Genomic DNA, 24,048 nt, shown 5'->3' on the forward strand with positions numbered 1-24,048 from the left:
ATGAGGCCAGAAGGATAAGCTGGAGTCGAGCCAGAGGCCCAGATATTGAAATTCCTCAACATTCTCCATAAATGTATCATCTAAGAATTTAATAGTTAGACTATTACCTTGGTTATGACGGGCAGACCTAGTTGAGAATAACATACTGTATGATTTACTTTTATTCAATATAAGTCCATTATCCGAGAACCACTTTTGAATAGTATTAAAGTCAGATTGCAGTGAGGATTGAATCGAATTAATATAATGTTTTGAAGAATAAATAACTGTATCATCAGCATACAAGAGAATCTGACTGTCAGAGCACATTTGTGGGAGGTCATTAATAAAAATAGAAAATAAAAGAGGGCCTAAACAAGAACCTTGTGGCACACCCTTTTCCATTATCAAGAACTGAGAGAAAGCCCCATTAAAATTTACACACTGACGTCTGAAGTGAAAATAAGAATTAAACCATAAAATTGACTGTTCAGAGAGACCAATGTTATATAATTTATCGAGAAGAATATAATGATCAACCAAGTCAAACGCTTTGGTAAGATCTATAAATATTGCTCCAGTGGACATATTATTGTCCAAGGAAGATGTGGTATCATTAACAAATGTTGTGAGAGCAGCAGTGGTGGAGTAATTGGGCCTAAAACCTGATTGGTTTGGAGAAAAAATAGAGAACTCATTAATGTATTTAAACAATCTCTTGAATATAATTTTTTCAAATACCTTTACTACATTACTAATAATTGAGATTGGTCTGTAATTGTTAGGACCGAGAGGATCACCACTTTTGTATAAAGGTGTTACTCTAGCACACTTTCACATGATTGGAACTTTGCAAGTAGATATAGATAAATTAAATAGATCACATAATGGATATGCTAGAACATGAGAAGCAATCTTAATAAACTTTATCTCCAGACCATCTATACCAACACCACCGCTAGATTTAATCTCAAGAATTGCCTGCTGTACCTCAGTGGGAAGAATTGTAGTAAATGAAAAGGAGCTGTTTACTACATTACTATTTACGGAGTTGGAGTAACAGAAATCAGGTGGACGTAAATTACAGACAGAAGAAAAGTGCTGATTAAAGGCATCAGCCACAGAGGTTGGATCACTTATAATTGTATTATTAATTCTTAATTTTACAAGGGAATTATTTTTAGATTTATTTAACAGGCAATTAAGTTTTTTCCCGAAGTGTTTTGGATTTGTAAAATCATTTAATAATGAGTTTTTATAATAATCAGATTTAGCATTTCTTGTTTTAACAGTACATACATTCCTTAATCGTTTATACTCAATCCAGTCTACCTGATCTTTTGTTAAATGGTATCTTTCCCAGGCCTTGTCCCTTTGCTTAAAAAGAGTTATTAAATCACCAGCAATCCATGGTAAATGTCTACCCTTCACTTTGACTGATGCCCATGGAGCATGTTTATCTATAACTTTTAATACCTCAGTATAAAAGAAATTCCAGGCATCATCAACATAAGGAATTAAATCCATTCTGTTCCAATTAATACATAACAAATCTTGAATAAATGCATCATTATTCATATATTTAAATTGTCTTACCTTAATTATTTTAGGTGGTAGATGAGGTAACCTTATTTTCAGATACAAAAGATAACTGAATGGTCACTGAAACAATCAGATAAAACACCTGAATCAGCGATTCTGTTGGGATGCGTGACCAAAATCCAGTCTAAAAGAGACCTGGAGTTCCCCTCCACTCCAGTAGGCTCCTGTATTAATTGAGTAAGATTTAGGCTTTCAAACTGATTCCTCTCTTTCACAGAGGACCTATCAAGCCAATTTCGATTGAAATCTCCCAATACTATAATTTCGTCAAAACAATTTAAAGAATTGATAGTACTAAGAATATTATTTGTTGATTCAGATGGAGAATTAGGGGTCTGTATATGTTTCCTATAATTAACCGTTTGTTTTGATGAAAACATATTCTAACAAAAAGACATTCAAAGTGCCCGGACTTTCACTTGCAATAATAAGTTCAGAAGATAGACTTGCAGAAACATAAGTAGCAACTCCTCCATCACGACTGCCTCTGTCTACTCTATATATAGTATAGCCATCAAGACTTATTTCATCATCACTTACTTTACTATTTAACCAAGTTTCAGATAGAGTAATAACAGCAGGTTTGTTATAAGAAAGCCATGCTCTAAGAAGATCAATTTTATGAAGTAAACTCCTAATATTTAGGTGAATAACTAATAAACCTTTAACCATAGTCATTCAAAAAAATATAAGAGAGATGAACATGGGATTGGATGGAAGAGCAACACACATAAACACACAAACACACACACACACACACACACACACACACACTCGTTTCTCCAAACACACACAAACAAGCACAAACTGCCTGCTCCACAACATTGTAAATAAAAATAACAAATAAAAAATAAAAAAGGAAACAAACTATCTGCCAATATATACTAAATGTTGTATTTATATCATTTACTTCTTAAATTCCCAGTATGAACAAAACAAAAGAGAACCATTCCAATAACATTATAAAAATAAATAAATCTCACAATACAACTCAGGAAAATATGCTTCAACTTTTTATCAGCAATTTTGAAAATTATAGAACGCGATTTTTCTCACAATTAAGTGATCTCATTTCTCATCTATTCAATTCAGAACAATTCAATCCTTCATTTTGCAGCAAGTTCCCTCAAATAACGTCAAATAAAGTCAATAAGTAAAGTCAATCAGTCAGCATTTTACAGCGCCCTGTAGAAAACAGTTCGCTTCTGCTGGAGTTTTGAACAAAAGAGGTTTCCCATTGAGAGTAATCCTGAGAGTGGCAGGATAAATCAGAGAATATTCCGATTTGCGTTGTCGGAGTTGTTTCTTGATATCATCGAATTGACGTCGCTTGCTAAGCAAAGCAGCACTGAAGTCAGGAAATATGTGTATACGATCACCATTATACTCTAGATGTTTTTTCTCCCGGGCAAGTTGGAGGATTTTATGCCTATCATGGAGACTGAGACACTTCACCATAATCACCCTTGGCCTAGTGCTGTCCTTGGTCTGATGCATTGGAGAGCGGTGAGCCCTTTCAATAACTGGGGGAGTAGAAAAACTTTCTCTCCCGAATAGCTGCTGGATCAGACTGGAAATAAATCCACATGTGTCTTTGCCCTCCGACTTCTCGGGAACGTGAGTAAAACGCAGGTTATAAACCCTGTTACGATTCTCGGCATCATCCACCTTGTCCCTCAGGTAATCGTTTTCACTCTCAAGTGTTTTAATACGCTGTCCAAGATCAGATATATTATCCTCGTTGCCACCGACTCTTTGTTCAAGCTCCGATATATGTTCTCCCAGGCTTGATAGAGAAAGCTTTATTGTGTCTAAGTTCATCTGTAGACTATCCATCTTCACATCAAAATGGGAAACCATTTCGGACTTCAATTGTTGCAGTGCGTCCAAAAGGAATTTATTTGACGCAGATTGTTCCATTGTGGCACTTGCGCAAATCATAGCTGACTATTCCATTGTAGCGCTTTGTAGAGCTTGCTTAAGTCAATAATTAACGAAAGCTTTGTTTATAGACTTTCATATTCAATATAGTACTTATTGTAAGATTAGTTGAAGTCAAATAATTCCATAATTAGCAGACCAGTCCGCACCAAACACTTACGCCGCCGCCATCTTGTGCTACACTTCTTAAACACATTCACAGTACATGTCCAAACAAACATGGTATTGCAATGGTACATGTCCAAAAAGTACATGGTATCACCATAGTACTTGTCTAAAAATCATGCTATTGCCATGGCATATATAAAACAAAAATTGGCATTACAATGGTGCATGTCAAAAACATGGTATTACATGTCAAAATACAGTGCTATTATGTGTGTTTATATTGTGAAACATTTATTTGGGAATTTGTGTTTAGGGATCTGATGGCGATCATCGCTGCTCTGGAGTTCAATCATTGGTTCATCAAACTCTCCATAAAGGACTTTAAACTGGTGACTGACTGTATATGAATCTCTATAGAGTGCTGCTGGATTCTGTGCTTAAATACTGATGATGATGATGATGATGATGTGTGTGTGTGTGTGTACAGACAGCAGATCTGTGTGATCAGATATTGAGAGTTGTGTCTCGATCCACAATCTTAGAACAACTGACTCTAGACAACACAGGACTCAAGAGGTACACACACAACCCTCACATCTGAGAATTTGGACTTTGTCTGTATCATTGTGTGTGTGTGTGTGTGTCTGTATCATTGTGTGTGTGTGTGTGTGTGTGTGTGTGTGTGTGTGTGTGTGTGTGTTACAGTGATTTTGCGTTGAAGTTTGCTGGTGCTTTAAGCCAAAATCCACATTCAGCTTTACATACAATCAATCTGGCCAACAACTCACTTGAAGACAAAGGTATAACACACAAACACACTCACGCAAATACACTAACACACACACACGAGCAAACCAATAAACGTTTTTTTTACACCTATGAAAACAAAATAGTTGAACTGTACAATTTCTCTTTAAAAATCTTTTTTAAAAGTGTGTTTGATTGTTAGTGTGTGTTCGATTGACAGGTGTTGCTGCTCTGAGTTCTTCGTTGTGTAAACTCACACCTGGACTCAAACACCTGGACCTGAGCAAGAATTCACTCACAATAAAAGGCACACACACACACACACACACACACACACACATGCTACACAACAGCTGTTATGATTCATGTTGTTTGCCTTGTGTTTTGCCCCTGTCATCTGTTTCCCTTGATTCCCTTCCCATAATTCCCTGCCCTCATCACTGCCAGCTGTCATCGATTGTTTTCACCTGTCTTTCGTTACTCATTATCCATTGTGTATTTAATGTCCTGTTGTTTCCCTAGTCTTTGTCAGTTGTTATGTGTTTTGACCTCCTGTGTAAGACCTTTGCCCATCGTGAATGTTTCCTTAATTTCAGTGGTTTCCCCATCATGGGTGTTTTCTTTGTTCCTGTGTTTACCCCATTACGCCATACTTTGTTTATTTAATAAAACTCTGTTTAGCCGCACCTATATCAAGCTCTTGTGACTTCCTTCCGATTGTTGCAGGACAACTGACCACAAAATGGTTCTAGTGGCCTACTCCGTGAAACTAAGCCATGCGGACTTCTCTATAAGGGAGTTTTCCCACTTCTTCTCCACCATTACACTGGATTTGATGATGTCACTCTAAAGTCCATATACAAGATTGGACTCACAACACGCCAGTGGAGGGAATTGCCTCAGTCCGGAGATTACACATGGGAGGAATATGTGAGGCTAATACTCGACACACTCGCTTCAGAGGATCCTCCTCTCTCTATCCCGGTTCCAGCTTCCGAGTCTTCCACACCTGGCTATGTCCCAGAGCCAGCGTAGCCAACTTCGGCCTCCCAGAGGTGAAGGTGGAGGTGGAGGAGGAGGAGGTGGAGGAGGAGGAGGAGGAGGAGGAGGAGGAGGAGGAGGATAAAGGCATTTGTTCCCAAGTCTCTGCCCATGTTCACGACAACAGAGTTCATTCCCGAGTCTCTGCCCACAACCACAGAGGTCATCTTCAAGTCTCTGCCCATGTTCATGTCTACAGAGGTCATTCCTGAGTCTCTGCCCATGACCACAATGGTCGTTCCCAAGTCTCTGCCCACACCCACAGAGGTTGTCTACGAGTCTCTACCCATGTACATGACCACAGCGGTTGTCTCCGTGTCTCTGGTCATGTTCACAACCACAGAGGTCATTCCCGAGTCTCTTTCCATGCCCACAGAGGTTGTCTCCGTGTCTCTGCCCATGTTCACGACCACAGAGGTCGTTCCCAAGTCTCTGCCCATGTTCACGACCACAGAGGTCGTTCCCAAGTCTCTGCCCATGTTCACGACCACAGAGGTCGTTCCCAAGTCTCTGCCCACACCCACGACCACAGAGGTCGTTTCCGAGTCTATGCCCATGCCCACAACCACAGAGGTTGCTCCCGAGACTCGGGACTCTTCCGAGCCTTCCACGGCTTCACCCCTTGAGCCTTCCTCGGCTTTGCCTTCCATGGTTTCACCCCTCGGGCCTCCCTTGGCTCAGCCCCTTGAGCCTTCCACAGCTCTGCCTGCCACAGTTTCACCCCTTGAGTCTCCTATGACTCTGCCTTCCACGGCTCCAGTCTCTAGTCTGTGGTTACTAGCCAGGCCTCCTGACTCTGTTTCAGCTCTGTAGCCATCAACCAGGCCTCTTGATCCAGTCCTTTCCCTGAGGTGGTCTCCTTGATCTCATGGCCATCCACCTGATCTACTCTGGCCTTCAGGGTCACCGGGCCAAACACCTGTTCTGCTCTGGCTTCCCTGGTCTTATGGCCATCAACCTGGTCTACTGGGTCTCCAGTACAAATGCCTGATCTGATCTGGTCTTCAAGGTCTCCTGTCTATTTGACTGGTCTGCTCTGGTTTCCCTGGTCTCATGGCCGTTCACCTGATCTGCTCTGGTCTCCTTTGTCTTATGGTCATCCGCCTGATCTGCTCTGGTCTCCTTTGTCTTATGGTCATCCGCCTGATCTGCTCTGGTCTCCTTTGTCTTATGGTCATCCGCCTGATCTGCTCTGGTCTTCCTGAGTAAGACGTTTGTCCATTGTGAATGTTTTCTTTGTTCCTGTGTTTACCCCATTATGTCATACATTATTAATTTAATAAAACTCTTTTTAGCCGCATCTAGATCAAGCTCTCGGGAATTCCTTCCGATTGTTACAACAGCACACACTTACTGAAATCACATTCATAGTAACCTGTGTGTTGAGTGTTATGTGTAGAGGTCAAATTATGTGCGTGTGTGTGCGTGCGTGCATGTGTGTGCGTGCGTGTGTGTGTGCATGTTTGTGTTGTTTCAGGTGTGAATATTCTGGCTCTGTGTTTTTGCTCCAATCCCTCCATCTATAACACACTCACACACCTTAATCTCTCTGGAAACGCACTCAAAGGAGATGACATGCCTGTAGGTACACACACACACACAAACACACACACGCTCTCACAAACACACACACGCTCTCACAAACACACACACTCACTCACACACACACATTCACTCACTCACACACGTAAACAAGCATGCACGCACATATACACACAAACCCACACACTCTCTCATACACACACACACAATCACACACACACACACACTCTCTTTCTCACACACACATACAAAAACACACACACTCTCACACACATAAACAAGCATGCACACACTTATACACACATACTCTCACACGCTCGCTCTGCTCTCAAAAAACACACACAAAAACACTAGCATTTAAAGTTGTGTGTATATTGGAGATATATGTGTATTTGTGTTGTTCTGTTCTGTCACTCTTTCAAGGTTGTTTATTATGTTGTTTTTATGTTTGTAGAATATGTGGAGTTTCCTGGGTCAACCGAATAGTCTCCACACTCTGGATATGTCAAACAGCGATTGTTCTCTCGATCTGGTCAGACAATTTACGACATATAACACAACAGATGAGACTTTATTACAATGCAAACTGAACTAAACTGTGTGTGTGTGTGTGTGTGTGTGTGTGTGTGTGTGTTACAGGTATGCTCCTCACTTTTACGTGGTTCTCTGAAACACCTATCAGTTCTCAACATGTCAAGAAGTGTCTTCAGGTACAAGTACAACACACACACACACACACACACACACACGCACACACACACACACACACTGCTGCAGCAGGTACTGTATGTGTGTAACTTTCAGGTGTTTGAGTCTTCACTCTTGTGTGTTTCAGGAAAAGTAAAGAGTTCCCCTCATCCTTTAAGCAGTTCTTCAGCTGCTCAGTGTCACTCAAGACCGTCTGTCTGTCTGGAACCAGACTACCTGCTGAAGGCCTGAAGTGAGTCTCATATCAGACTGATCTTGTAACACGGATGTCTGACTGAAGTTTGTTGTTGTTAGGCAGTTTTTTCATAGTATGTTTCTTGAGTGTTGTTTGACTGTTTTCTAACTCTTTCTGTCTGTTTGACTGATGTTTGTTGTTTAACTGTTCCTTGACTGTTGTTCAGCTGATGTTTGTTGTGCGTTTGATGTTTGCCTGTTTCTTGTCTGATGTTTGTTGTTCGTCTGATGTTGGACTATTGTTGGACTGATGTTAAGCTGATGTTCGTCTGATGTTTGTTGTCTCATGTGTTCAGAGCTCTACTCTTGGGTCTGGCCTGTAACTCAAACCTGCGAGATGTTTCTCTGGACATCAGCAGCTGTGAGGTATCAGACTGAACCCCCTAGTGTTTACCTGATGTTGGTTAATGTTAATTATTTATTGTTATTTAGATTCCTGATTGTGGTTTTGTGTTTTTGTGTATAGTTGCGGTCGACCGGCTCTCAAATCCTAGAAGGTTGTATTGCTGAGATTCCAAACATCACCAGTCTGGACATATCTGACAACGGTTAATATAACACACACACACACACACTCACACAAACTACACACGTGCATACACACACACACACACTCACACAAACTACACACGTGCATACACACTACACACACACTCACACAAACTACACACGTGCATACACACACACACACACTCACACAAACTACACACGTGCATACACACTACACACACACTCACACAAACTACACAGATCACACACGCACACACAGGGATTATAAACAGATCACAACAACAAAACAACAACCACCATTCGCCACTGACAGGAGGTCACGGAGTAGACCCAGATGCTGCGGCTCGACTGACTGAGGCGAATGGCTGATGGGCCACCTGTGCCCCCTACTGTGCCAACTTGCTGTGCTTTAGCCATCCGGGGCTCCACTCGTTGTTGTGAGCGTTGCTCCTCTGCCCTCCGTTGTTGTTGGAGGGCGACTGCCTCCAACTGCCCCGTAGCATCCTTCACGAGCCTCCTCCAAAGAGGCCGATCTTGACACCGCTGGTACCGCTTGACATCCACTCAACGCCACATCCTCCTGTACCACATCACTCCATCCACTCTCATCGCCTACAGCATCCCACGTCAGAGAATGAGGAGGCTTACCACAGCCTTTGCTAGGAGGTTCGGAGAGCCATGAGGCGGTGCAAGGATCACAAATCGCTCTTTAATTACATAAAAAAGTAACCTGCAGCACCACAACTATTACCATCATTAGGGGAAAGAACGCTAATCCAATCTCCGACCCCCAGGAACCGGTTTGCAGATTTGTTGATCATTTCTGTGAGTTTCTGGGGGAGGGGAAATCCCTGAGCCTGGAAAACAACATGGGACAAAGTGGGGATGACCCTGCCGAGGCTGCAGTGCCTCAAATATTGGAGGAAGAAGTCACTCCCTGTGGGTGGCTGGCTGAGGTGCCATCTGTTGAGGAATTACTGAAAGCGATCCAGAGTCTGAGACCAGGAAAGTCACCGGGCAGAGATGATCTCCCAGGTGAATTGCTGAGAATATGCACAGATGCCATATTCTCTGTCCGTCTGCTACAGCAGAGGTGTAGGGAATTCCAGCAAGACCTACATCTCTGCTTTATTGACCTGGTCAAGGCCTATGATACCATCAGTAGATCTGGGCTCTGGGTAGTTCTTCGTGCTTTCGGAGTCCCAGATCCGCTGCTGGCGATCATTAAGGACCTTCATGATGGCGAGCAGGCCCGGGTAAAACTATGTGGTCGGGAGTCGGAGCCATTCCTTGTTCACCTTGGAGTGCGACAGGGATGTCCTCTGGCTCCCACATTATTTAATATCTATTTCGACCACGTGGTTCAGGAAGCCTTCGATGGCTGTACCGAATAAATTTCCATCAGGTACAGATATAATGGGAGGTTGATCGATGGGAGGGTGCAGTCAAGGGATGCTCCCTATTGGTCAACCACATTATGTATGCTGATGATCTGGTGATTGCTGCTCACTCAAGAGGAGGAGTTGGAGGCGCTGCTGATGAACCTGGAGCTTGCCACTAAGAGATGGGGCCTTAACATCAGCCCAACCATAACTAAACACCTGCCTGGGTATTATGTACCATCGGACACTCCACCCCCACAGCTCCCAATTGGTGATGGGGCAGTTGTGGAGAGAGTGGAGTGTTTTCCATACCTGGGAAGTGTGCTTATGACCAGCTCCGGTTTCACAGCAGACGTCTCACTCCAAATCAGTCGAGCGGCATTATATTTTCAACGGTTGCGTAACACTGTGTGGAAGCTACCTGGTCCGTCACTCTGTACGATGCTTCAGGTCTTCTCGGCCACGGTCATTCCCTCCCTTCTCAATGCTTGCGAAACGTGGACCCCCCTAATGTAACATCTTCTCCCATTAGAAACATTTGGGCTTGCCTGCCTACGATCCATCCTGAGTTTAACCAGGCTGGATTGTGTGAGGAGCTCACAAATCCTTGAAAGATGTGGACAAAGTCCCATCGGTGAGCTCCTCCAGCAGGCAAGGCTGCATTGGCTGGGTCATGTATCCCGCATGCCCAGTCACCACACACCTAAACAGCTTTTATTCGGCTGGATTGAGGGGGCTAAATGGCGCAGCACGGGCTAGAGAGGAGATGGAGTGATGTGGTACACAGATCACACACACACAAACACGCATGTTTGCAGTCCTTCAGAGCTGATGTTAGATGCATTAAAGAGTGACAGTAGAGTTGTGTTAAAGCAGTATTTGTGTCTCAGGTCTGGACTCTGATCTGTCTACACTGCTCATGTGGCTCTCAAAGAATCGCTCCATCAAACATCTGTCTATCGGCAAGAACTTCAACAACATCAAAATGAAGTGAGATTTAATTGGTTTTATTCAAGTTGTAGCTGCTTTACATTTATGTGTGTGATCTGTAAATGGTGTGTGTGTGTGTGTGTGTGTGTGTGTGTGTGTGTGTGTGTGTGTGTGTGTGTGTGTGTGTGTGTGTGTGTGTGTGTGTGTGTGTGTGTGTAATTGTCTCTCTGCAGGAATCTTGGGCAGGTTCTTGTCGCTCTGATCCACATGATTCAAGAGGAGGAATCTGTAAGTGTGTAAAATCCTTTCATTTGAGATGCTTGATTCTGATCGCCACAGTCGTTTTAAACTTGAACTGTGTGTTTGTGTAGCCCCTGTCATCGCTGTCTCTAGCGGACTCACGGTTGAAAGCTGATCTGTCTGTGTTTTTGAACGCGGTGGGCAGTAACAGCAGTCTCACTCATCTAGACATCAGTGGAAATAATATGGGTGATTTTGGGGCAAAAATGCTTGCTAAAGCCCTGCAGATCAACACCAAACTCAGGTACAGCACTAAACACGTGTGTGTGTGTGTGTGTGTGTGTGTGTGTGTGTGTGTGTGTGTGTGTGTGTGTGTGTGTGTGTGTGTGTGTGTTTTCATAAAATATAAAAACAAAACATTCAATCAAAAGTTTGCAACTGTCTCTTGATGAGCGTGTGTGTTTCAGGACAGTGATTTGGGATCGTAACTGTGTCAGTGTTCAGGGGCTACAGGACGTGGCTGCAGCTCTGGAGAAGTGAGTAATATTCTCAATGAATGTGCTCTTTTCTGTGTGTTTGTTGTGTGAGCATGTGTGTATAATCATGTACTGTACATTGATGTTAGATATTGTCCTTTGTAGGAATTACACCATCAGGTTCATGCCAGTTCCCATCACAGACGCAGCACAAGCTCTAAAGAACAACCCTGAGAAAACAGAAGACGTCCTGATGAAGGTCAGAACACACCACAAAACATGTCCCTAACACACCTCAGTGTATTCCTCAAAGACACTCAAAAATACTACAAACACACAACATGCCTCAGGCTACCTAAATACCCCAAAATATGCCTCAAACACACCTGAGTACATGCCCCGAACACACCTTAAAATACCCCAACAAATACAGCTCAAAGCACACCCAAAATGCACTCCCAACACACCCCAAACACACTTAATCCACCTTAGTACATGCTCCAAATGCAGCCCAAAATATGCCCCACAACACAACCAAATTGCAACACAACCACACCCCATTCACATCACAAACACACTTAAGCACACATTAGTACATGCTCCAGACACACCCAAAATACACTCCATATATGCCCAATAAACCTCAAACACACCCCTGTTACGGCCACAACATCCCAAACACCTCCACACATTCCAAAACACCCCAAACACACGCCAAATATGCCCACAACACTTCAAACACACCCCAGAATGTCCAAAATACCTCAAACACACCCCAAAAATACCAGGAATTTACAAAACATATATGTGTACATTCTATATTTACACTCTCTCTCTCTCTCTCTCTCTCTCTCTCTCTCTCTCTCTCGCTCTCTCTCTCTCTCTCTCTCTCTCTCCCTCCCCCCCCCCCCGCGCGTGTGTGTAGATGGAGCAGTATCTGTTACGTAATCATGAGAGCAGAAGATATCTGCGGGAACAAGCATTCAGACTGCATCAGGGAATCATGACCAGCACTACACAACAGGTGTGTATGTGACACGTCTCTAGCTTTCTTTCTTCAAAGGAGGAAGTGGGAGTCGGATAAACAATCTAACGTTTTTATTGCACACTAACAAAGATCTCTTTTCAGCATTCCACTCGATGCGCACATGAATACGGCTGTGTGCGTCTCTATTTGATCCCTCTCAGCTCTCACTGCACAACACAAACAGCTGTTAAAGATAATTTCCCACAGGTGTCAATCCTTACTGCTCTCACTCTCCCGACCTCACTCTTTATAGAGGTCACTTGGCCAAGCCCATTACCACAGTGTACTAATGTGTACTGATATGGGTTTCCAAAGCTCTCAATGCACAACACAAATAGCTGTTAAAATAATTTCCCACAGATGTCAATCCTTACCGCTCTCACTCTCCCGACCTCACTCTTTATATAGGTCACTTGGCCATGCCCATCACCATAGTGTACTAACGTGTATTGATATGGGCATCCAAAGGCTGATGCTGATATCTAGAAAGAGAGTTTGTACACATGAGCACACTACCAGACTTTATCCTAACAATAGACCTGTGCGTGTGTGTGTGTGTGTGTGTGTCTGTGTGTGTGTGTGTGTGTGTGTAGTTAATGGGGCAGGTGTGTGTACAGGTTCAAGATAAGTTGAATTCACTGCGCTTCAGTGCGAGTGACAGAGTTCAACAGGACATGAAGACAGCAGAGAAACTGATGACAGACGCCAAGAACTCTAGAACTGTGAGATACACACACATATACAAAATGTACACTCACTATATTCACATTTTTAACAGCATGTTCTGTGTGTTTGTAGCTGTTGTCCAGTCTGTATCACCTGCGTTCAGATGGGCGTGTGGCGGGCGTCAGTGACGGGTCAGAGGCTGTGTGTGTGCGGCAGGTGCATGAGAAACTGAGTTTAGTTGCAGGAGAAATCAGCGCTGTCATAGACAAACAACTGCAGGTACACAAACACACTAACACAACACTACTGAACATAACCACTTTTATGTATGTTATTTCAGTTCAAAAACGTAATATTCACTCACGTGTTTTAGAGTATGTTGTTGTCGATGTTGGACACCGCAGCAAGTGTGTGTCCTCACATGATGCAGAAGGCGAGTTTGCGTGATCTTCTACATACTACTGAGGGGAAGATGAGTGTGACACAAGCCTTCATCACCTCCACACTGCTGGAGCAGTCCGCCATTGACATCATCAACAAGATCAGGTGACTGTGAAAAAATTTTATATTTTTTGTTCACAAAATATATTAGCTATATTTAATATAACAACTTACACATCTGCACACACAATGAAGCCAATAAAGAGGTGAACTTGAATTAAATTGCATGCTAGTCAGAATGCGTAACTTGCATTGTGAATATGCTGTTTCCTTAAAAAAACATGAAAATGTATATGCAATAAAATATACATTACAAAAAAAGTTGCAAAGCATATTAAAACTGCAAACACATGGAAATTAAGCCACAACGTGACACAATTATTAGAAAAGAAAAGGTTCCAAGACACCCCAAATACAGTGCATCTGTAAAGTATTCACAGCACTTCACTTTTTCCATATTTTGTTATGTTATTGCCTTATTCCAAAATTGAGTAAATTCATTATTTTCCTCAAAATTCTACAAACAATACCCCATAATGACCATGTGAAAGAAGTTTGTTTGAAATCTTGCAAATGTATTAAAAATAATAAACATACACAAGTATTCACAGCCTTTGCCATGACACTCAAAATTGAGCTCAGGTGCTTCCTGTTTCCACTGATCATCCTTGAGATGTTTCTACAACTTGATTGGAGTCCACCTGTGGTAAATTCAGTTGATTGGTTATTATTTGGAAAGGCACACACCTGTCTATATAAGGTCCCACAGATAACAGTGCATGTCAGAGCACAAACCAAGCCATGAAGTCCAAGAAATTGTCTGTAGACCTCCGAGACAGGATTGTGTCGAGGCACAGATCTGGGGAAGGGTACAGAAACATTTCTGCAGCATTGAAGGTCCCAATGAGCACAGTGGCCTCTATTATCCGTAAATGGAAGTTTGGAACCATCAGGATTCTTCCTAGAACTGGCCGCCCGGCCAAACTGAGCGATCAGGGGAGAAGGGCATTAGTCAGGGAGGTGACCAAGAACCTGATGGTCACTCTGACAGAGCTCCATCGTTTCTCTGTGGAGAGAGAAGAACCTTCCAGAAGAACAACCATCTCTGCAGCACTCCACCAATCAGGCCTGAATGGTAGAGTGGCCAGACGGAAGCCACTCCTCAGTAAAAGGCACATGACAGCCCGCCTGGAGCTTGCCAAAAGTCACCTGAAGGACTCTCAGACAATGAGAAACAAAATTCTCTGGTCTGATGAAACAAAGATTGAACTTCTTGGCCTGAATGGCAAGCGTCATGTCTGGAGGAAACCAGGCACCGCTCATCACCTGGCCAATACCATCCCTACAGTGAAGCATGGTGGTGGCAGCATCATGCTGTGGGGATGTTTTTCAGTGGCAGGAACTGGGGGACTAGTCAGGATCGAGGGAAAGATGAATGCAGCAATGTACAGAGACATCCTTGATGAAAACCTGCTCCAGAGCGCTCTGGACCTCAGACTGGGCCGAAGGTTCATCTTCCAACTGGACAACGCCCCTAAACACACAGTCATGATAACAAAGGAGTGGCTATGGGACAACTCTGTGAATGTCCTTGAGTGGCCCAGCCAGAGCCCACACTTGAACCCAATTGAACTTCTCTGGAGAGATCTTAAAATGGCTGTGCACTGACACTCCCCATCCAACCTGATGGATCTTGAGAGGCCCTGCAAAGAAGAATGGGAGAAACTGCCCAACAATTTATGTGTCAAGCTTGTAGCATCATACACAAAAATACTTTCATCTGTAATTGGAACAAAGGTGCTTCAACCAAGTATTGAGCAAAGGCTGTGAATACTTTTGCAAAGATTTCAAACAAACTTCTTCACATTGTCATTATGGGGTATTGTTTGTCATTATGGGGTATTGTTTGTAGAATTTTGAGGAAAATAATGAATTTAATCCATTTTGGAATAAGGCTGTAACATAACAAAATGTGGAAAAAGGGAAGCGCTGTGAATACTTTCCGGATGCACTGTATGTCCTCAGCACCCCAAACACACCTCATACATTCCCCAAACAAACCCCAAATGCAGCCCCAAAACGCGCCCCAAAACACACAATCAAGACAACCCAAGTATGCTCACAGCATCTCAAACACACTCCACACACATCAAAATGCCCCAAAACACCTCAAACACACCCCAAAACCAAACACAGAACACACCCCATTACTACATCCCCAAAATACCCCAAATGCAGCCTAAAATGCACCCCAAAAAACACACCACAAAACATGCCCTAAAACATGCCCCATAAACGTCCTAACACTTAAAGCAAAACACACCCCAAGTATGCCCATACTCAAACACACTCCATAAACACATCAAAACACAGCACAGGGCACTCCTCCCCCTCCACCATCTGGGACAGTACCGCTCCCAAACCCATGTCCGATGCATCTGTCTGCAATATAAAAGGGAGAGAAAAGTCAGGAGAGTGCAATAACGGCCCGCCGCAAAGTGTAACGCCTGCTGACACTGCTCCGTCCACTGGACCGTGCCCCCTTTTTAGTGAGATCAGTCAGCATGCTTGTGATGGCCGAATAATTACTTCTATGGGTTTGCCGTGAGTCCCGCTCATCTCAAGGACAGTCCTCAGATGCTGCTTGTGCCGCAGCTAATAATAGTGATAGGTAGTGGCATAAGCAGCGTGCGGTTTAAGGATTCGGTCCATGAGCAACTGAAACATAGCTGGGCCCTGAACAAAATTTAGGGAAGAGTCACGAATTGGTGTAATACGAACGGTGTGAAAAATGCCATCTTTTCACTGGACATGGGAGTTAAGGGGATCTGCCAATATCCCTTTGTCAAATCCAATGTTGAATAAAAGCAAGCCAAGCCTAACCAATCTAGCAGTTCATCTGTCCAAGGCATTGGGCAAGCATCAAATTTAGACGCTGCATTGACTTTTCTATAATCCACACAGGACCGAACCGTTGTTCTTCAGAACCAGCACCACCTGCTGGCCCAGTCACTGTTGGATACTTCTATTACCCCCATATCTAGCATGGCCTTTAATTCTTCCCAAACCACTTTTTTTGTGTTCGGGTAATCGGGAGGGATGACTGTGTACCACTACCCCTGTGGTCAATTCGATAATGTGCTCTATGAGATTCGTGCCATCAGGGAGAGGTGAGAACACATCAGAGCATTCTCCTTGCAACCTGGCAACCTCCGTAACTTGTGGCGGTGAGAGGTGGTCTCCCCAAGTGACCGAGATGACTCAATCTCGACTCCATTAATGGCTTTTAAGTTCACCTCCGGTTCGAGCTGCTCCCTCTCCAGAACCTGCGGAACCACCAAAGTCATGGGGACCACCTCTCTCCACGGTTTTAGGACATTTGGAGATTGAGGTGGTAAATCGGATGTGCTCTGCCTCCATCCATTCGTTTGACCTCATAACCGAAACTCTGCATGTGACCTCAAAGGGTCCTTGCCACTTGGCAAGTAATTTAAAGCTTGATGTGGGGAGTACTACAAGGACTTTATCTCCCGGTGTTAATTCTCATAGTCGAGTAACACTATTATACAGCCAGCTTTGACGTTCTTGAGCCTGGAGCAAATTTGCCTGTGTACATTTCCCCAATGTGAGGAGTTTTGCTCTCTGGTCAAGAACGTATTGAATTTAGTTTTTGCTGTTTGAGGGTCTGTCCTCCCAATTTTCCCATAGGATGTCGAGCATGCCGCATGGTCAACGGCCGTACAATAAGTCAAATGGGGAGAATGGTCTTGTTGGACCTCTCATAAAGCAAATAACAGGGGCTTGAGCCACTTGTCCCAAATTCGAGTGTCTTCGTGCACAAACGTACTAATCATATTCTTTAGTGCCTGATTAAATCGTTCGACCATGCCATTTGTTTGGGAGTGGTAGATGCTGGTACAAATCGATTTAATCCCCAATAGTTCGTACAGTTCGTGTAGTAGCTTTGTTGCTCTGGGCTTTGGCCAAACCGTTGCTGGATGGCTTTCTTCAGGTCCTCGTACAGCAGGAGGCTAGATGCAGGTAGTTGGTGTGTCATGAGTTGGGCTTCCCCGGACAACAGTGGCATGAGGCGTGCAGCCCACTGCATAATGGGCCAGTTCCATGCTCCAGCTATCCGCTCGAAGAAATCAAGGATCACCTCTAGGTCATCTTGAGGTCCTATTTTCATCAGCGTGACATGCGGTATGGCCATAGGTGGGTCCGGGTTTGCAGCCGAGGTCTCCAGGTGTACCAAGCTCCGTAACACCCACTAGTCCCCGTTTGAGCCTGGAGGAGCACCTGGAACTGCTGCTCCTTTTCCACGCACAGCTCAAGTAGAGCCTGATGTTGAGCTTGGTGGATGCCAGCGAGGGTCTTAATCAGTTCCGCCAAAGACTTCATGACGATGTTTCTTCCTCTTAATTCCCTGGTTTCTGAACCATTGTGACACGTCTCTAGCTTTCTTTGTTTAAAGTAGATAGCGGGAGCTGGATTAACAATACAACGTAAATTCTATTGGACACATATAAAGTTCTGCCTTCAGCATTCCACTCAATGTGCACACAAACACTGCAGCATGCATTTATCTCTTGGCGGTCATGACTGCCTCTTTTATCCCTCTCAGCTCTCATTGCTCAACACAAACAGCTGTTAGAGATCATTTCCCACAGGTGTCAATCCTTATTGCTCTCATTTTCCCGATCTCACTCTATACAGACATCATTCAGCCATGCCCATCACCACATAAACGTTTATAAATTCTTCTCAACATTTGAATATTTGATTAAAGTTTGGGCTGTTAAAGTTTTGTCACATGTTTTTGTTAATTTGCACATTATTATCAACCAGTGTTGGGTTATATACTCTAAAAGTAATTCACTACAATTTCATCTACTTATATAATATTGTAATCAGATTACTTTATTGATTATTTCATTGGAAAAGTAATCATATTACTAAATACTTCACTTTTTAGTTACTTTCTAAAACACTTGACAAAAAACCTTTTTGTTTTTCCGCTTAACATATACAAAATAATGTCTATTTCCTTGTTCTTTGTAGCACACACTTCAGCTGTCAACAGGCGTTCATATGAACATAAGAATTCACATTTGAACTGAATTACACATCAATAATATTTGTTTTTAAATATTTGTAAATGTACTTTTATGCCACTTGTTTACATTACAAAATAGCTGCCCGAGAGTGGAGTGACTCGCCTTTAAAGAGACTTTGTAATGCCAAACAGATACGTATGTCATGCCAAACATGTTGACTATTCAACTCAATCAGTTTACTCATGATAAACTCCTCCCACAGGAAGAAGAACATCAGTAACACAAGCACAGGTTCATATGCCTAGAAATGTAGTTCCACCACAATTCAACACAATTTAGACACTTTACAGCTCAAATAGCGAACATTTGTACACGTTTTAACAAAAATGAGTGGCAAATTTCTGCTTTTAAATCCTCCAGTATACTTGCCTCCAGTACTGGGTAGTAATAGATTACATGTAATCTGTATTACATAATCAAAGTACTTTAATTAGATTGAATTACATTTTAAAGTACTCGTAATCAGATTAAAGTTACTTTATTATGGATGACATGATTGCATATTAATAATGAAAAGGCAGAAAATTGTTCATAATTTATTCATTGTTCATTTTTCTCCTTTTAAAATATTTTTTAAATCAGCCTACAGCTGACATGCATAGATGATCTGACTGCATAAGTGCTGTTAATGTAGTTTTAATTTACAAATAGTTTTTGTACTTGGCTTTAAAAATGTAAATGCATGCACTTTGCTTTTTTGTTTTTGTTTTTTGTGATTCACAGATATAACTGGCCTTATCTGTTAATACACATGGATAGTGCTTGTAATGCCAAAATTGCTGTCAAACATTTGAAGATCCATGAAATGCAACACACACACACACACACACACACACACACTCAAAATACACAAATTCTCATATTTTGATCCATTAAGAAAGTTTTCTTACTAATGCATTTAAAGCAACATTATCGAAATGGAACAAACGTATCCTACTCAAATGCATGTGGCACCAGATAAACAAGAATTCAGTCAGAAGTAATCCCAAAAGTAAAAAGTAATCCTAAAATTAAAAAGTAATCTAAAATTAAAAAGTACTCTAAAACCAATCAAAATAGTTTACCTTAAAAATGTAATCCAATAGATTACTAACTACAATTTTTAGTAATGTAATTTGTAATCTGTAACATTTTAAAATTCAGAAGTAATCTACACAGTACACACGTCCCATAGACTTCCATTGTAAGTGTCTTACTGTACTTGAAATGCCTTTTCTGTTTGAGAAAGTAATCAACCGTGTTTGTGTGTTTGTTTTCAGTGAAGTGAAGTTCAGCATGGCATCATGTCTCTCTGATTACATCACTGATGAGATCTTACAGTCTCTCTCACACTCACAACACACACTGGTGAGATTTACACACATTTAACCACACAGTGTATATGTGTGTGAGCCTGTATTCATGTGTGTGTGTGTGTGTGTCAGGCGGCTCATCTGAGCAGACAAGCTCATCAGCCGCTGCTGGATCACGACTCACATGAGACGGAAGTTCTAGACGAGACAGAAATGCATACACACAACCTGATACAAGCAGAGCCAGAGGTATACAGAGAAATCACAGTGATTTAAAGGGATATTTTACCCATAAATGAAAATTCTGTCATTATTTAATCACCATTATGTTGTTGCAAACCTGTATGACTTACTTTTAACATCTCATTTTGTGTTCCACAAAAGAAAGTAAGTCATACTGGTTTGGAATGACATGAAGGTGTGTAAATGATGACAAAATGTTCAGGTGAAATATCTTAGTGTGTTCTAAGGTGTAAATATCAAATAAATGTATATGTTAATGTTTATGTTTATGTGTGTGTGTGTGTGTGTGTGTGTGTGTGTGTGTGTGTGTGTGTGTGTGTGTTAAATGTACAGGTCACACATAGAAACAAGAGGAAGACTGTTTACAGCCAAATGTTCAGACCCATGTCTTCGGCCTTCGGTACGTGAACACAAACACTTCATATCGCAGCTACCATTTGTTTGGGCTTTTCTAATGAATTATTAATGATTAATTGAGTGTTTGTGATTGGTCTGTGTGTCAGAGCTGGGCTTTGATCTGTGTAAGGCGTTAGAGGACATGTCCACCCATGTGTATGACCTGGCCCCGCCCCCATCACTGACCCCGCCCCCACCAATGTCCCCGCTCCTGCCTATGACCCCTGTGGAGGTGGAGCCAGAGCAGCCTCTGGCTGTGCATTTCAATGAACTCATTTCAGTAGACACGCCCTCTCTACAACACGTGACCAAATACAGACCGCGACGCACCAAGAAGGCCAAACCCAGCAGAGCAGCGGTAACGCATTTATAATATTATACATATTATTATTTCGGCTTGATGCGGCAAAGATTTGTGCTGTGTGCAGTGTGCCTTTAAATTGAACAGTTTTGGGTGTAATTGTATTATAAAGTAATTAGTTACTTTAATCGAATTAAGTTTAGGCACAAAAGTAGTGTAACACGTTACATTTCAAATTCATGTAATCAGATTACAGTCACTGACTTGCAATGAAAGTAGTGATTTTTAAGTACATTACTTAAAATATAATTTATGTGTAATACAATTAAAATGTGAATTCATACATACGTTTGTTTGCGTTTCTGTAAAAGTTGACGGGTGTGCGACGATGAACAAGAAGAAAATAGACATTATTTTGAATTTGCTGACTGGAAAAACAAAAAATACTTGTAGCCCAAGTATTTTAAAAAAGTAACTTAAAAAAGTATTTTTAATTAAGTATTGATTACTTTTTCAATGAAGTAATAAGTACATTTTCTGATAAAATTTTTTATAAAAGTAGTTGATTGTAGTGGATTACTTTTTTTTTTTTAGTTACTTACCCAACCATATTATTAATTAACATCCCTGCTGATGTTTTCCCTCTGTCAGCCAATCAGAAAAGACTCCTCACAGGAAGTGGATCCGAGCATCATTGTTGATGAAGGACTGCAAGAGTTTTACTACAAAAAAGTCAACAACATCGGACCAAAGTGAGAATCTACAGCATTATTTTGCTGTTTAATGTCGATTCTAGTCTGATAATCCTGCCGTTCTGTCTGTAGATCGAGTGTTGTGGATGCAGAGAAGAAGAGAGAGTCGCGCATAAGCGGCTTCTTTGACCTCATCAAACATCGCTCGTCCACTAAAACCACCAGCACCACGCCCAGTGCCACGGCAACAACGACTCCAACAGAAACAAACGCCCAACCCCCAAAGCTCGTGGTGACACTAAATGACCCTGTGCCAGAGCATGTGGCACCTGAGGTCAGAGGTCACGTGCAGGAAGGTGTTAAACATGACAGTCCGCTGATGGGGCGACACATGGGCGTTCAGGTGCTCGGCAGTGACCTACTAGCAGAAATACGAGCCAAACAAGAAAAACGCAAAAAAGACAAAGTGAGTTACATGCATACACACACATACACACATACTCACTTACTCACACACACACACACACACACACACACACAACAACAACAACCGCCATTCACCACTAAGTGGTGGTGACGTCACCACGGCGCTTGTGCCAGGCTATGTGCACGTTAAGGCCACGTGAATTGTCGAACGCCTGCTGGCAGGAGGTCTCGGGACAGATCCAATAGGTGACACGGGTCGACTGACTGAGATGACTGGCTGATGCACCACCTGTGCCCCCTACTATGCCAACTTGCTGTGCTTTAGCCACCAGGCGCTCTGCTCGTTGTTGTGAGCGTCGCTCCTCTGCCCTCCGTTGTTGTTGGACTGGTACCAGTCATCGGCAAGTCCACTCAGCTCCACATCCTCCTGTACCACATCACTCCATCTCTTCTCCAGCCTGTGCCGTGCCCGCTTAGCCCCCTCTATCCGGCCGAACAACAACTGTTTAGGCATACGGTGGCCAGGCATGCGGGCTACGTGACCCAGCCAACGCAACCTTGCCTGCCGGAGGAGCTCACCGATGGGACTTTGTCCACATCTCTCAAAGACTTGTGAGCTCCTCACACAATCTAGCCTGGTTAAACCCAGGATGGATCTTAGGCAGGCCAGCCTAAATGTTTCTAGCCGGCGATGATGTTCCATTAGGGGGGTCCACGTTTCGCAAGCACAGAGAAGGGAGGGAATGACCGTGGCCGAGAATACCTGAAGCTTCGTGCGGAGCGACAAACCGGTAGCTTCCACACAGCGTTACGCAACCGATGAAAAGATAATGCCGCTCGACTGATTCGGAGTGAGACCTCTGCTGTCAAACCGGAGCCGGTCATGAGCACACTTCCCAGGTATGGAAAACACTCCACTCTCTCCACAACTGCCCCATCACCAATTGGGAGCTGTGGGGGTGTAGTGTCAGATGGTACATAATACCCAGGCAGGTGCTTAGTTTTGGTTGGGCTGATGGTAAGGCCCCATCTCTTAGTGGCAAGCTCCAGGTTCATCAGCAGCGCCTCCAACTCCTCCTCTGAGTGAGCAGCAATCACCAGATCATCAGCATACATAATGTGGTTGACCAATAGGGAGCATCCCTTGACCGCACCCGGGCATCGATCAACCTCCCATTATATCTGTACCTGATGGAAATTCCTCCAGTACAGCCATCGAAGGCTTCACGAACCACGTGGTCGAAATAGATATTAAATAATGTGGGAGCCAGAGGACATCCCTGTCGCACTCCAAGGTGAACAGGTAATGGCTCCGACTCCCAACCACGTAGTTTTACCCTGGCCTGCTCGCCATCATGAAGGTCCTTAATGATCGCCAGCAGCGGATCTGGGACTCTGAAAGCACGAAGAACAACCCAGAGCTACTGATGGTATCATAGGCCTTGACCAGGTCAATAAAGCAGAGATGTAGGTCTTTCTAGAATTCCCTACACCTCTGCCACACACACACACACACACACACACACACACACATCAATACAGAAGTGATGTTGTTCTGTGATAAGGTCAGATTGTAATCTTTCAAATGACATAACACAGAGTTGAAGAGGTTTTAAACACAATACAGAATTTAAAATGTGATGGAAATGACTCACATTTACATAAATCTCATATGATGCATGAATATACACTGTAGAAAAATATTAGTAGACTGTGGCGAGGAGGAGGGCGGGGCTGGGCCATGATGACACACGCCCCGCCCCTAATCAGGCTAATCAAGCCGATGACAGGGATGAAGGCAGTTCGAGAGAGAGAGAGAGAGAGAGAGAGAGAGAGCTACAGGCAGCTGTTTATCTTGAATTAAATATGACTTTGATGCTTTGTCCGGTTCACCACCTCCTTTCCATTGTTACCCCGATACATACAAGTCCACAGTTATAAAAGTGCTGAAGTTGAAGAACTGATTTCTCTAGTGTAAGCTGTTATGATTGTTAATGGTGTGTTGTG

At 43.0% G+C, this 24,048-nt stretch overlaps 2 protein-coding genes across 3 annotated transcripts in view; both read left to right on the forward strand.

Moving 5' to 3' along the window:
* The window catches only part of LOC127619700 (F-actin-uncapping protein LRRC16A-like), a 47,736-nt gene that overhangs the window by 16,109 nt on the left and 7,579 nt on the right, over positions 1 to 24,048 (forward strand). The window contains exons 9-33 of the mRNA XM_052092651.1: positions 3,944 to 4,019; positions 4,118 to 4,206; positions 4,336 to 4,430; positions 4,598 to 4,684; positions 6,896 to 6,999; positions 7,415 to 7,492; positions 7,600 to 7,670; positions 7,796 to 7,900; positions 8,199 to 8,268; positions 8,369 to 8,450; positions 10,685 to 10,784; positions 10,958 to 11,012; positions 11,096 to 11,268; positions 11,432 to 11,500; positions 11,606 to 11,699; positions 12,366 to 12,464; positions 13,061 to 13,189; positions 13,266 to 13,412; positions 13,507 to 13,679; positions 19,951 to 20,038; positions 20,116 to 20,232; positions 20,560 to 20,626; positions 20,730 to 20,980; positions 21,575 to 21,675; positions 21,748 to 22,081. Coding sequence (XP_051948611.1) covers positions 3,944 to 4,019; positions 4,118 to 4,206; positions 4,336 to 4,430; positions 4,598 to 4,684; positions 6,896 to 6,999; positions 7,415 to 7,492; positions 7,600 to 7,670; positions 7,796 to 7,900; positions 8,199 to 8,268; positions 8,369 to 8,450; positions 10,685 to 10,784; positions 10,958 to 11,012; positions 11,096 to 11,268; positions 11,432 to 11,500; positions 11,606 to 11,699; positions 12,366 to 12,464; positions 13,061 to 13,189; positions 13,266 to 13,412; positions 13,507 to 13,679; positions 19,951 to 20,038; positions 20,116 to 20,232; positions 20,560 to 20,626; positions 20,730 to 20,980; positions 21,575 to 21,675; positions 21,748 to 22,081 — 2,854 coding nt within the window. The remainder of the gene's footprint in view (positions 1 to 3,943; positions 4,020 to 4,117; positions 4,207 to 4,335; positions 4,431 to 4,597; positions 4,685 to 6,895; positions 7,000 to 7,414; positions 7,493 to 7,599; positions 7,671 to 7,795; positions 7,901 to 8,198; positions 8,269 to 8,368; positions 8,451 to 10,684; positions 10,785 to 10,957; positions 11,013 to 11,095; positions 11,269 to 11,431; positions 11,501 to 11,605; positions 11,700 to 12,365; positions 12,465 to 13,060; positions 13,190 to 13,265; positions 13,413 to 13,506; positions 13,680 to 19,950; positions 20,039 to 20,115; positions 20,233 to 20,559; positions 20,627 to 20,729; positions 20,981 to 21,574; positions 21,676 to 21,747; positions 22,082 to 24,048) is intronic.
* On the forward strand, positions 5,501 to 6,901 carry LOC127619714 (saposin-like protein 11). 2 transcript variants are annotated; one of them, XM_052092675.1, is made up of 2 exons: positions 5,501 to 5,913; positions 5,992 to 6,901. In XM_052092675.1, exons 1-2 carry the CDS (start codon positions 5,530 to 5,532, stop codon positions 6,229 to 6,231), a joined length of 624 nt encoding a protein of 207 aa, XP_051948635.1. In that variant the 5' UTR covers positions 5,501 to 5,529; the 3' UTR covers positions 6,232 to 6,901. The 2 variants fall into 2 exon arrangements, with proteins under 2 accessions (XP_051948635.1, XP_051948634.1); XM_052092674.1 differs by having other exon boundaries at positions 5,501 to 5,835; positions 5,914 to 6,901.

The sequence above is a fragment of the Xyrauchen texanus genome, chromosome 26 (assembly GCF_025860055.1).
Source record: "Xyrauchen texanus isolate HMW12.3.18 chromosome 26, RBS_HiC_50CHRs, whole genome shotgun sequence".
NCBI lineage: Eukaryota > Metazoa > Chordata > Actinopteri > Cypriniformes > Catostomidae > Xyrauchen > Xyrauchen texanus.